This window comes from Brassica napus, chromosome C5, assembly GCF_020379485.1.
Source record: "Brassica napus cultivar Da-Ae chromosome C5, Da-Ae, whole genome shotgun sequence".
NCBI lineage: Eukaryota > Viridiplantae > Streptophyta > Magnoliopsida > Brassicales > Brassicaceae > Brassica > Brassica napus.
Genome location: NC_063448.1, coordinates 4,360,087 through 4,372,499, shown reverse-complemented (window position 1 = coordinate 4,372,499; position 12,413 = coordinate 4,360,087). Strand labels below are relative to the sequence as shown.

General features: G+C 39.2%; 3 protein-coding genes and 1 non-coding gene across 6 annotated transcripts; 2 read left to right on the top strand and 2 right to left on the bottom strand.

Annotated features, from left to right (window-relative positions):
* Positions 1-1,117: 1,117 nt before the first annotated feature.
* On the bottom strand, positions 1,118-6,871 carry LOC106350410 (paired amphipathic helix protein Sin3-like 6). 3 transcript variants are annotated; one of them, XM_022703665.2, is made up of 20 exons: positions 6,660-6,871; positions 6,274-6,310; positions 5,982-6,113; positions 5,728-5,908; positions 5,545-5,643; positions 5,339-5,446; positions 5,074-5,179; positions 4,658-4,905; positions 4,400-4,554; positions 4,190-4,314; positions 3,847-4,101; positions 3,157-3,653; positions 2,758-3,030; positions 2,588-2,676; positions 2,370-2,508; positions 2,129-2,281; positions 1,895-2,046; positions 1,701-1,812; positions 1,447-1,618; positions 1,118-1,344 (listed from the first exon to the last, which is right to left on the bottom strand). In XM_022703665.2, the coding sequence occupies exons 2-19, from the start codon at positions 6,291-6,293 to the stop codon at positions 1,451-1,453; spliced, it is 3,012 nt and encodes a 1,003-aa protein (XP_022559386.1). In that variant the 5' UTR covers positions 6,294-6,310; positions 6,660-6,871; the 3' UTR covers positions 1,118-1,344; positions 1,447-1,450. The 3 variants fall into 3 exon arrangements, with proteins under 3 accessions (XP_022559386.1, XP_022559388.1, XP_022559387.1); XM_022703667.2 differs by having other exon boundaries at positions 5,089-5,179; XM_022703666.2 differs by having other exon boundaries at positions 6,274-6,353; positions 6,660-6,866.
* A 349-nt stretch (positions 6,872-7,220) lies between these two features.
* On the top strand, positions 7,221-7,292 carry TRNAP-AGG. Its single transcript has one exon. It is a non-coding gene; the product is annotated as a tRNA-Pro (tRNA).
* Positions 7,293-7,573: 281 nt separating this feature from the next.
* Positions 7,574-9,342, top strand: LOC106350423 (serine/threonine-protein phosphatase PP2A-2 catalytic subunit-like). The gene is made up of 6 exons (XM_013790313.3): positions 7,574-7,971; positions 8,110-8,224; positions 8,312-8,420; positions 8,489-8,566; positions 8,697-8,888; positions 8,977-9,342. The coding sequence occupies exons 1-6, from the start codon at positions 7,719-7,721 to the stop codon at positions 9,148-9,150; spliced, it is 921 nt and encodes a 306-aa protein (XP_013645767.2). The 5' UTR covers positions 7,574-7,718; the 3' UTR covers positions 9,151-9,342.
* Positions 9,343-9,445: 103 nt separating this feature from the next.
* On the bottom strand, positions 9,446-11,547 carry LOC106350431 (transcription factor BPE). The gene is made up of 6 exons (XM_048757957.1): positions 11,019-11,547; positions 10,628-10,792; positions 10,453-10,518; positions 10,305-10,373; positions 10,141-10,212; positions 9,446-9,891 (listed from the first exon to the last, which is right to left on the bottom strand). Exons 1-6 carry the CDS (start codon positions 11,319-11,321, stop codon positions 9,766-9,768), a joined length of 801 nt encoding a protein of 266 aa, XP_048613914.1. The 5' UTR covers positions 11,322-11,547; the 3' UTR covers positions 9,446-9,765.
* Between the last annotated feature and the right edge of the window lie 866 nt (positions 11,548-12,413).

Genomic DNA, 12,413 nt, shown 5'->3' with positions numbered 1-12,413 from the left:
AGTAGCACAAATGAATCATTAGAGCCTACCACTTTGTTTTTAATTGGTGTGTGATCTTACTTTATCATTTCTGCATAGAAAGACGATTTAGAGAAAATATAGAGAGAGACCTTTAGGATCATTTGGTCAAATATTTAGTACTTGCCTACATTTGTTGAAGATTGTTTTGGTTTGACATCTTTGATTAAGTTAAAACGCTTATAGCATTTGTAAAACGCCGGACGTATCTATTATCAATAACTTAACTAGATCTGAAAAATTCAAGAATCCAAGAGCTAATGCTTTTTACAAAACAACTGATAACGTCTGAACCCGATGCAAGATAAAGATATAGGTGAGACTTGCATAAGCAAGTTTTTGATGAAAATTTTAGCACACGATGTAAACCCAAAAACAAAAATATTACTAATATACAAAGAACTGGATGCATCATTGATATTATGCATGTGTACATGTGTATAAAGAAAGCAAGAAAAAAGTTTGTAAAGCTGGAAATGGGCAACTCTTGTTCCCTTTCTTGAGGGCATACATCTCCCATATATAGTCTTTACAGATCCGTTGTCTGTGGCGCTCATTTTTAGTGTTTTTTTAAAACTGTAGAATGTACGTTTACAACTCCATTTTGATTCGAGTATGATCTTCACATGGATGCGGCATACAAAAGTTACTTAACATTAAAGGATTATATTAGTATAACCTCATCATGTACTGTTAATGACAACCAACCACATCGGAAGGAGAAATTCAATTTACTAAAAATCTAGATACAATGTATACATACCAACAAAACCCATTTAATTATTGTCGACAACAAGATCATCCCTAAAGGATACTCCTCACGTTTGGCGTAATTAAAAAAAAAATGCAATAATAACAAATATTTTCATTGGTTTGCATTTTTGTCACCTTTATGTGGGCAATGAATATATCTTCCTTTTCTCTTTTGTGACTGTAGCGTCCCGATCGCTGTTGGATGTGCGTTTTTTTGCTTTAGTCTCGACATGTAGACCAAATCACATTAAACCAGAGTCCCATGTGTGTTGGCTATTTATTTAAACTCGTGATTTTGAATGATATAGGAGATCTTTTTAAGACTAATAATCGTGAAATGAAACAGTTGTTGAATGTAGAAATTACTACTCCCCGATGTTGCAAACTTTCGTATCATACAATATATTCTAATAAAAAAACTATACACCAAAAAGGTCCAAAACTGGCGGAAACAAAAAGGTGGCGTGGTGATGAATCATGAGCCATATGATGATCACACCTACACCACCAAACCTTTGCATTAATCTCTAAGAGTCAAAGAACCTTTGCCACTAAGAACCTCAGCACTAACACCTGCAACAATAAAGAACAACACAACGTTTAAGTCTAGTAAATGACGAACCATTACATCAAAAGGAAGATACGATGTTATAGAGAAAGAATTGGAGTAAGTACGTGCTTATAGAGACGGCAAGGCCATAATTTTGCAATTGAGCATAATGTGAAACCGCGATATTCTCCTCTGTTTTGAGATTTCGCTCACTCTTTTAAGCCTCTGTCCCATTGGGTTCCGTTTCCTCTGCTTGCTTCTGTACAAAAGATCTGAAGTGTTTGCTATATACTTCACCTACACAGCAGTTGAATCATTGGGAGGCAAAGTAAGTTTCATTCATCTCCAAATATACAAAAACTGATGATATGTTGTATACCTTTGAAGTACTGCAAGTCATCTTGGCTTCGATCCCATTTACAACATTCAACCCTTCCATTGCAACAAGCATCCCCGAAGATTCATCTATACCGGTGAGTTTCTCCTTGTTCCTGCAGAGAGTTTGCTTACACATTACTCCAGAACCAAATAAAACATGTATACACCATATGCTCTTATCAATGCTTCCTTCACCTTTTCAGAAACACTCCATGCTTCTCTTCATCATTGACGGACGTCAGAAAATCATTTTGCAGATAGTCAGCAAAACCTGGCTCCATCGCTGTACCCGTTACTTCAGGATGACTGTTCATAAGCTGAATCGAGAGACTGGTTTCCACCGACGACTGCAAAATAAGTTACAAAATGATATTTAATAAACTACAACTCGAATGGAAAAAAAGATTTGAAGTTAGGGAGAAAACCTACATATATGATCCGGTACATGTTTGCCTCGTGGAGAATGGCACGTGCATTCTCATCATACACTAGATCAAAGAATCTTCCCTTTCTTCTGCAGTTCTCATATGCGTATAGTTGCACAAGCTTGGTGTCTGTCTCATCAGCTGCAACCGCATGGAGCTGAAGCATACCCAAACCATTCCAAAGAATCAGGAAAGAGAGAATGGACGCAGAGAGTCAAGGAGACAAGAAGTTGGTTTGTTCTTACCTGCTTAACAAGCTTCTGAACTAGCTTGTCCAATGTGAAAAGAACATATGACTGTGCTCCAAGAGCAGAGCGGCACTCATCTTCGTACTTTGTATTGTCACTAGAGCCGTCAAGTAAATTATAGAGTGCATCCATGAACCTAAAAGTGTTACGCTTCCAAAAATCAGCAAGGAACCGTTGTTTTAAAAAAAAAACTATTAAGTTGGAAGATATATCACCTTGAATAAGAATCGGGAATTGTGTTATCTGGAGCCTTCCCCTTCTTTTCTGCCTGTTTCTTTGCTGATTGCATTCTCTCGTACAACATCTGGAAAACGAGAAATTAGCATTGGAGATTGAAACTATCATATATTATAGACTCGAGAAGTTTGCTTTAAACAGTCCTTACTTGATGAAGCCTAAATAGCACATAGTAGGAATCATTCCCGTAGAAAACTCGAGAATCGTTCTGGGAGCAAGTTTCAGTAGCTTTCGATAGCCAAGGCACATGCTTGGCAACAGGTTTTACAGTTTGCAGAAACCTTTCTGAAAATGCGGAGGATCCATCTTCACCTTCGGGTCCATTAGCCACCTCACAATTGCCGGTGGGAGATAATTCACCCTCTTCCCGCTCAGTTACCTGATCTTTTCTTGGTGAAACCAGCTTGGACGACTGGATAACCTGTTGACCATGAACCAAAGTTAGGGATCAAACTGGTAACTAAAAATGGTGACTTCTCATTTAGTTTATTAGAACCGAAGTACATACGATATATATGGTTTAAAACAACTCCACACTAGGACTTACCTCATTAGTCATAGCTTCATCATCATGCAGTTTATCGTGCTTAGCTGTTTTCACTCTATTGGAAGACGCATCTTTCCCAGGAGAGCTGCCTTGCACTGTTGGATTATCCATCTTCAGCTTTTCCGGGGATCTAGGATGTTTTTTACGGTTTGACCCAGAAGCGCTGTCCTTCACTGCCACACTTGCATCATCCAATTCTTGGTTGTTGCTTTTTAACTTCTCGTCCATCGCCAGGTTACCTTGACTCCTCGAAAGAATGCCGAACATGGGCTCCAAAAAGGTTGTCCACAGATTAATTACTTTATCTGCTTGTTCAGTCGTGCACAATTCTTCACAGTAGTACTTGATTAACAGATACAGGTCTTCGTGAATTTGTGAATCACCATAACTGAACTCCAAATCCGGAGTAAAAGAAGGCATAGTTCTGACAGAGATAGCTTGAAGCAGATCTTCTTGATGCTTTTTCTCACTGATATCTTTTATCTCTGCCAATAAACCTGCATTTAAGGGACCCAACAAAACAATGCCATTGATGCAAATTGTAACTCAAAATAAGTACAAAATCTGGGTTCTGCTCTCATAATCAGTAATCTGTTGCTACAATTTTCAATGAAATTTCAAATGCAACCAAACAAAACAAGTGGTTCATCAAAATGAACTTATTAAGAAAAAAATTGAAAAGAAGCTTACATTTTGTGCTCAAGTTCTTGGCGTCCTGCTGCTTGAAATAGAAACTACGATGATCCAGTGACTTATGGTGATTCTTGGCATACACTTCGGCCCAAACTTTCTGGAAATCAGAGTGGCACCTTGCCCATTCTTCTTGCTTCTGCTTCAAGCGCGTTAGAATCACTGGTAAAGCGCTATGCAGATTCTTCTTCATAAGATCCATGACATCAAGCCCATTATCACCGTATAGCCGCTCAATGCATCGTAAGTTCATAGCTATAAGATACAGTCATATATAAAGTTCTTAGCACAAACAACCAAAAAATATAGACACACTAGATTTGTTGCAAACTAAACGACTTACGTGATAAGTGTTTTTCAATGCATATCGTGTCCGTAGAGATTGTATTGTTGTTGATCTTTTCCAGAAGGATCTCCACGTGTTTGATAGCTGAACTTACAGATCCTAGTAACATGTCCATTTCATACCTGGACACACATTAGGAATGTTAAAGAGGGGGAATTTTATTGCGAACAAAAAGATCATCATTTGTCATCAACTACCATATCATACCTGTCATCCTCACACCGAAACAAGCTTTCTTCGTACTGGTTTTTGCGCATATGACTGAACGAGTAATCTTCACTCCCTGAGGTGACGGATACCAGGTGGTCATTAAGTATCTTTTTACCAAGTGCATTTCTGTACCTTGGAATCTCAACTGGATACTGCATGGACAAAGAACAACCATATATGATTATAAGAGAACGGAATGATGCAGTGAATTGCGGAGTAGTATAAAGATGTTATTGAGGAGGACGTGGCACTCACATCCTTTGGAAGGAGCCGATAACTTGGCGTACACTGAACGCACTCGGAAAGATCAAGTTCATTTATAGGTACTCCCACATACTTTGAAGCAGATGGTGGACTTTTTTGGTTTTCAGTATCATTACTGCCAGCCGCTGCACTTTTGTCAGTTCTATCTGTATCTCTTTCACTATTTTCATGATCTCGAATTCCCCCATTGTCCTCCGCCTTCAAATAGCCTCGCTGACCTTCTTTTTTAACAAGGGAGTCTGCAAAAATTTAACTACCTTAGAACCAGATGAAGATATAAACCACTACTTAAGACTTTAATAGAGAAAAAAAATGACCATGGTCACATTATAAAAGATGAGGTTGCATCTACATCACTAGAAGGAAAGGCATCTTATAGAAATGCAAGAGGACATCCGAATACTCACTTCCCAGGGAATTACCAGCGGGGCAAGCGACAAGGTTCTCATCGCCATCTTCTCGTTGATCAGAGTGTTCAGACTCATATTCGAGCTTACGCTCTCGTTTTATTCTCTGTGGCAAAAAAAAAAAAAGAGAGTATAGATCAATATCTCAATCAAAAACTTCTAGAGGAAATGATGAATGGCCAAAGTTCATTTCTCCATTAAGCATCATATCACAAATATGGCTAACTGCACAAAAGATGCTATCCTTTAGAAAAACGAAGTGAACCTTCTGAAGCGGTACTTCATTCTTCGTAGAAGTAGATTCTGAACAACTAGGTAAGAAATTAACGAACTCCACCAGCAGATCTTCATGACCCTTGAACAGCAAAGTAACCTACACAACAGATGATGATCAGAGAAATGCATTAGCCCTGTCCCATTAACAAATAAGAATAAGAGGCAGAAAGTCTAAAGAGTTAACAATAAACATACCTCTTTGTAGACCTCAGTGATGGACTTTTTATCCTTTCGATACAAGTTCAAGATGTCTAGAAAACTTTTATAGGCATCTTCATCACCACCAAACCTCGCCTGCCAAAAGCAGTGATAATTCAAAGTAAACCTTACCCGTAAGAAAATCAGCATTACCTACCTCAGTGTGTACATTTTACATACCTTAATCTTGGTGACAAAACTGATAGCATCGTTGTAATCCACCTTGGTCTTAGGCTTCTCTTCCTCTGGGGAAAGGGTTATTGTGTGGTCTTTGGGCAAGAAAGTATTAAAACCCAGGAGTAGGTCGTTGTACCCCTTGAACAAATCTTTAATTCTTTCAATGACACCAGCAGTGTCGACTCTGCATGAGACACCCACACGGTGACTGACGTTTATAAGAAAGACAAAAGTGAAAGGGAAGAAGGTATATATACCTTTGAGCTTTAAAGTCCCTCATGACCTCAAGGAAAGTCTCGTACTTGCCTACATTGTCATGAAAAATGTTCCTCACAGTTTTGAGGTAATGCAGGGCGTCACTTGTGGTTAATCCCCTGTTATTGTTTTTCCTGAAATGCACAAACAAACAAACAAAACACATGTAAGTCAATTTCAAACAAACACTGGAATCCCAGCTCAGCTACTACATAGTAGAAGAATCAAAACCAGCTATGAAGTTTGTAAACCTAAGAACACCTAAACGCCTCATAAGGAACCAAAGAGACTTACGTTTCTCTTTCTCTCTTCATCTCTTCTTTCTTCTCCACTAGACAAAAAAAAAAACAAATCAGGTTTTTTTAGCAGCCAACCTGAAAAACAATCAAAGTCGAGAGAAACAGTTGAGAATCAAACAAAAGGGTTTTCGTTTTCACACAGTAATAGCAAACGAGAACCAGATCTACCCTCGAACGAAGGTTAAACACATAGACCAAAAGAACGAGCAAGAGATTGTTTGATTATTATTATAAGCCTTGAAGACGGGATCACGTGACTCGCACGGTGAACAGAACGAAGAGAGCTTTGACCGTTCAAAGTGTTGGCCCAAGTCGAAAGGTTTTTCACAAGTAAAAAATAAAGAGAGCAAAACAAACGGTTTTTGTGAGTTTTAGAGTCACCTGGAACAATCAAACATGCATATGCGATGAGATTGCGTCTGGTTCGGAGCAACTTCACGCTTTCGCCCTTTCTGGTGTTGGGAAGCGCGGAGAGGAGAGGAGAGGGTAACGCAATGCTGGAGCAGGCGGAAAATAAGAAGAAGAAGAAGAAGAAGAGGAGGAGGACTTGTTGGTTTATATATACGGAGAATTAATTAATTTACACCTTGTTGTATATTTTCACGCATGTAATGAAAAAATCATGTTATTTGTATTTTAATCAGAGCTTTAGATTCAGTCGGAAGGTTATGAAAATTGATTCCGAGTCTGGGCGCGGTTAGGGTTTTTACTTTTTAATGGGCTTTCTAATGGGTCCATAACATATGGATGTATCATCCAAAACTCCGCCTTTTTTATGTTCTGTTTTGTTGTTCAAGCAAAAAAAATGTTCTGTTTAAATTCAAACGCGATATACTGACAACATCACATTCACATAGAGATGCACAACAAATTTTAATTCTAGCCGCAGTTTCTAGCAAAATTCTAAATTTGTGGTACAAAACTTAACGTTGCAACAACAGTGGGCATTTGGTCTAGTGGTATGATTCTCGCTTAGGGTGCGAGAGGTCCCGAGTTCAATTCTCGGAATGCCCCCTTTTTTTTAGCTTTCTTCTCCTTGTCTATTCATCTTCTAGTCCAGGCCCATGAAATATTGTCGGGCTTGCATAATGTATTGGGTTTGTTTATTCATATTCTGAAAGTTGTAAGAACACGAATATTTGTGTTGGAGATGACTTTGATTACTTGACTAATTAAAAAAAAAACTGCGAATAAGTGAATAACCATAATCAATCAGACAAATTCAAACTAGAACAACTCGGCTCCAATCTCCACGTGTTATATAAATCTCCAATCTAATTCAATTTTGATATACTAAACCATACCTTAACCGGGTTATAACATGCTGACGTATTATATTTTCGGACCATATCCAATTTTCTCTCAGCCAAAGGAGAGAGAGAGAGAGAGAGAGAGAGAGACACCAAAGACCATTTGATCTGTGGCGATTCATCATCCGATATGCCGCCGGACGGAGATCTAGACCGTCAGATCGAGCATCTGATGGAGTGCAAACCTTTGTCGGAGGAGGATGTGAGGACGCTCTGCGATCAAGCTAAGGCCATCCTCGTCGAGGAATGGAACGTTCAGCCCGTGAAATGCCCCGTTACCGTCTGCGGCGATATCCACGGCCAGTTCTATGACCTTATCGAGCTTTTTCGAATCGGTGGCAACGCCCCCGATACGAATTACCTCTTCATGGGTGACTATGTAGGTCTGTCCTCTTTCTCCACTCCTTTCCTTGTTGTGTGTAGTAGATCTACGGTTCCGGGTGATTCTTGTAAAGTTTGCATCTTTTCTTAATCTATGATTGAAAGTTTGTATCTTTGGGTTTTGTTTCTTTGATTTGCAGACCGTGGTTACTATTCAGTGGAAACAGTTTCTTTATTGGTGGCATTGAAAGTCAGATACAGGGATCGGATTACAATCTTGCGAGGGAACCACGAGAGTCGTCAGATCACCCAAGTGTAAGAAGCTTTTAATGATGTCTCTTGTTACTTCTGACTCTCTGCACAATCAACCATACGTTTACCTCTTTGATTGTTTTGCTTCAGATATGGTTTCTATGACGAGTGCTTGAGGAAGTACGGAAACGCAAATGTGTGGAAGTATTTCACAGACCTTTTCGATTATCTTCCTCTTACTGCCCTTATCGAGAGTCAGGTTTGAGCTCTACTTTCCCGTTTGGTGTTTGGTACATAAGTACACTTCCTGACTTCATCAGTTTACAGGTTTTCTGTTTGCATGGAGGGCTATCACCTTCTCTGGATACACTTGATAACATCCGAAGCTTGGATCGTATACAGGAGGTATTTTACCTTCTTCTTTTCTCTCCTTAAGTTTGGTTTCTATTACAAGAGTTATGGAATTGTTTCCGTCTCTCTTGAGATATAACTTCTGAAAGAGCAAATATCTTATGTATGGTGTGATGATCTGTAGGTTCCACACGAAGGACCAATGTGTGATTTGCTTTGGTCTGATCCTGATGATCGATGTGGGTGGGGAATATCTCCACGAGGTGCTGGTTATACATTTGGACAGGATATAGCAACTCAGTTTAATCACAACAATGGACTCAGTCTCATATCAAGAGCGCATCAGCTTGTCATGGAAGGTTTTAACTGGTGTCAGGTATCTATGTTCTTCTCAATTGCCTAAGGTTATTAAGAGATGATTGAATCATTGACACCTCTCTTCTTCTTCTTTTTTTTCATAACAGGATAAGAATGTGGTGACGGTGTTTAGTGCTCCAAACTATTGCTACCGGTGTGGAAACATGGCAGCGATTCTAGAGATAAGTGAGAACATGGAGCAGAACTTCCTTCAGTTTGATCCAGCTCCAAGACAGGTCGAACCAGATACTACCCGTAAGACCCCTGATTATTTTTTGTGATTTTATTTGTATTTTTTTTTTTTTGCAAGTGGAGTTCTGAGTTTCCCTCAAAAAGAAAGAAAAAAACATCATTTTGTTGTTGTTGATGTGATTGCTGAGAACAAAGTTTGTAGTAGAAGCGTCTATATGTAGAATAGTGTCTTCTCATTGTCATTTCACTTGCTACTACATAGAGGAATGAGGTTTCGAACCCTGCCCGCCACTTTCATTTCTGTCTCGTTTATAACTGATTCAAAGGGCCTAGATCGAAATATTTTCTACTTTCGGAATGTGAATCAATGCTTTGTAGAGAGAGAGAGAGAGAGGGCTCTTTGAGAACCAAACCTTTCCTTAGATAGATTACAACACAGCATAAAACAGAAGAAAAGCAAGTGAAAGCTTAAACAGTTATTAACATGTTCTAAAACAGCAACAGAGGAAAGTATCCCACAATCTACCCTCCGCTTTACTTCATGTCTAAGCTAGGAATCTATAACAATAAACCTTGTATATATATATATATATATTTTTTTAATAAATGTTTATACGTATGCTGCTGCTGCTTCTTTTTTCGTAACTAAACATTGGAGATCGAAGTTTATTTTAGTGAATATTAGCCAGCTTTCTTTCTTATCACTATGATCTTTCGAAACCACCTCCTACCTGCATATGCAGCCACTCCGGCGACGCTCCTCTGCTGTATTCCCGTGTAGCTTGTGCCCCGAACTGCATCCCCTGATTCTCAAACGTTTGCTGATCAAACTGAGATTTGCCAAAAATGTGAAATTGTTCAGTGAATAATCAGCGAGAGCTTTGTTACGACATGGTATTGATGTCAGGAGAAAATAAAAGTCTCGAAGTTGGCTAAATCAACCGGATTCATATCTAAAGTATCTAACCAAGAGTGTCAACAGAAGCAGAACACGCGGAAGAGTACTATTTGAGGAAAATTTGGGACAATGGATCTTCAGGATCATTACATAAAGAGTGTGAGTACCACAACAAACTAACCTCTTTTGGCGGGAAAACCTCGATTCCAGGAGTCATTCTTGAGTTGACTGCTTCGAGTTTCATCGATAGAAACTGAAAATGGAAGCAATAGTAGTCTTGTGAGATGCACAAGTAATAAACAGTTCAGAAACGTTACACAATAACCTATAGACAGAGTGAGTTACCTCAACTTGACGCTGCAGAGATTGTATGTAGTTGATTATCTCATCTAGAACAAGCGCTTTTCCAATAACCTGACCATGCAAAGTTTCAAGTGCTTAAGGTTGTGACTACAAGAGGAGAGAGGGATGAAGAAGAGAGAAACCAAGATACCTTGTTACAACCAGGGACAAGATCTTGCAAGATTTTCATCCGCTCGCTGATCTTTTCTCTCCTCGCCTGCAAAACCAAGAAAACTCTGTTACCTACCTAGTCTGCTCGCTCTCTCTCGAAGTTTTCTCATTTAAGATGAAAAGATTATAAGAAAAAAGAGTATAAGAAGAGTTACTCTTTCAGCTAGACTGTGACTATCTGTAGCCTGTCCCCTTCTAGCTCGCACATGAATATAATCTTTCGGAGGTTCAGGCAACTGCTGCTTCTTTTGATCCAATGTTCCCGTTTCAACTTCATCTTCGCATCCTGTAGTCTTCTGCTTTTTACTGTCACCATCATTCTGTAGGCTCCACACAAAACAAAAACAAAAAAAACTACTAATCAATTCATCAGAGAGGGTGTTGCCAAGTGTACTTAATACATTTAAACATATCCTTACACACTAAACACGCGTCTTAAAAGAGTTTAATGACAATCAATACCAGTTAAAGTACTAAGATCTCTCATCTCAACCGTTTGATCCAACGGATCCGTTAATTTTTAAAGAGAGGAAAATTAAACCGTACCGCGTCATGTCCGTCGCTGCCGGAGACGACTTTATTATCCTCCGCCGCGTCACGCCGCTTCCTAGCACCAGCGATACCGGCAACCACCGCCTGAGAGAGCGCGTGGCTCATACGAGCCGGATCGTTGCAGTTAGTGTTGCTAATCAGATTCGAGTCGGAGAACTGATGGACCAAGTTAGGTCCACCGAACGAGACGCCGCTCCTCATCGAGGTATTAACAGTCGCGCCGCCGTTGATAGGATACGGCCAGATCTCCGCCAGGTTATACGCCCCAGCCTCGTTCATCATCCCGCCCGGATCCATACACCGAGTTGACTCAGCTGCTAACGGTTTCAAGAGAGAGAGAGAGAGCTTGATGTGACTTTGTTTGAGAATGCGATCTCTCTCCTTAGACAGTGGAGTCTGATGCGCACTGTGTCTCTTCCTCTCTTCCTCTCTTTCGCGATTTCCTTTTTCTTTATAAGTTTTATTTACCGACTTTTTTTTTAATTTTTTTAAATCTTTTTTTTTTTTTTCTAAGAAGCTGTCTGCTTCTTTATTTCTTTTTTTCCCCTTTTTTCACCTCGGGAGTTGCAGGCAAGTCACTTCATAGCGAGGCTTTCTTTTGTGGGACCAGCTTTTTTTGTTAATCCTCTGTGTCGCGGACTATGCTAAACAAATCTCCTTCTTTATCGACATCCTATGCGATCAAAAACTGACGGTGATAAGAGCTTCCACGTACGCATTCATATGGTATAGGCGAAAACTGTCGCATCACCTATTTAGTTTATCTAATTACCGGCTTTGATTATGTAATAACTAGTAACCGCAACAAGAGTTTACATAATCATCATTGATTAGTGATTGACAACGATGGTTTCTTGGATTTTAATGATGCCAAGTTTAGCTAAACAAAAAAGATAATCTCATGTTGTGTTTTTTCGTTTCTTCCATTCATAGAGGATCATTACTACTGTATCTTAACTGCTAAAATGAAATTATGTTGTTTACTTTTCTTTTTACTAAGTCAATACTCAATAGTATAATCAAAGGCTACCATTTAGTTGTACTGTTCATATGGTGTTGACTTGTTTTGTTTGCTGGGTCAAGAGATTGATTTTCACTGTGTGTGAATTTTCATAGTCGATTTATATATCAGATACTAGCCAGTCACCTTCCTCCAACTTTTTTTGGCTAATTATAAATTTAATCACTAGTTGTGATTATTGGATACTCTGGAACGAGTCTACAGCATAATCTTTCAGCTTATATAATACTCAAAACTTGTGTTTGTTTAGGTTAAGTCCCTCAGCTGCGATCAGAAGCTCTAACTCCACCACCACATTGATTAAATAAGCAGCCTACCATTAAGAAATTAGATGCAACTGCACGCAATAGAAAACCACACCAAAAAGG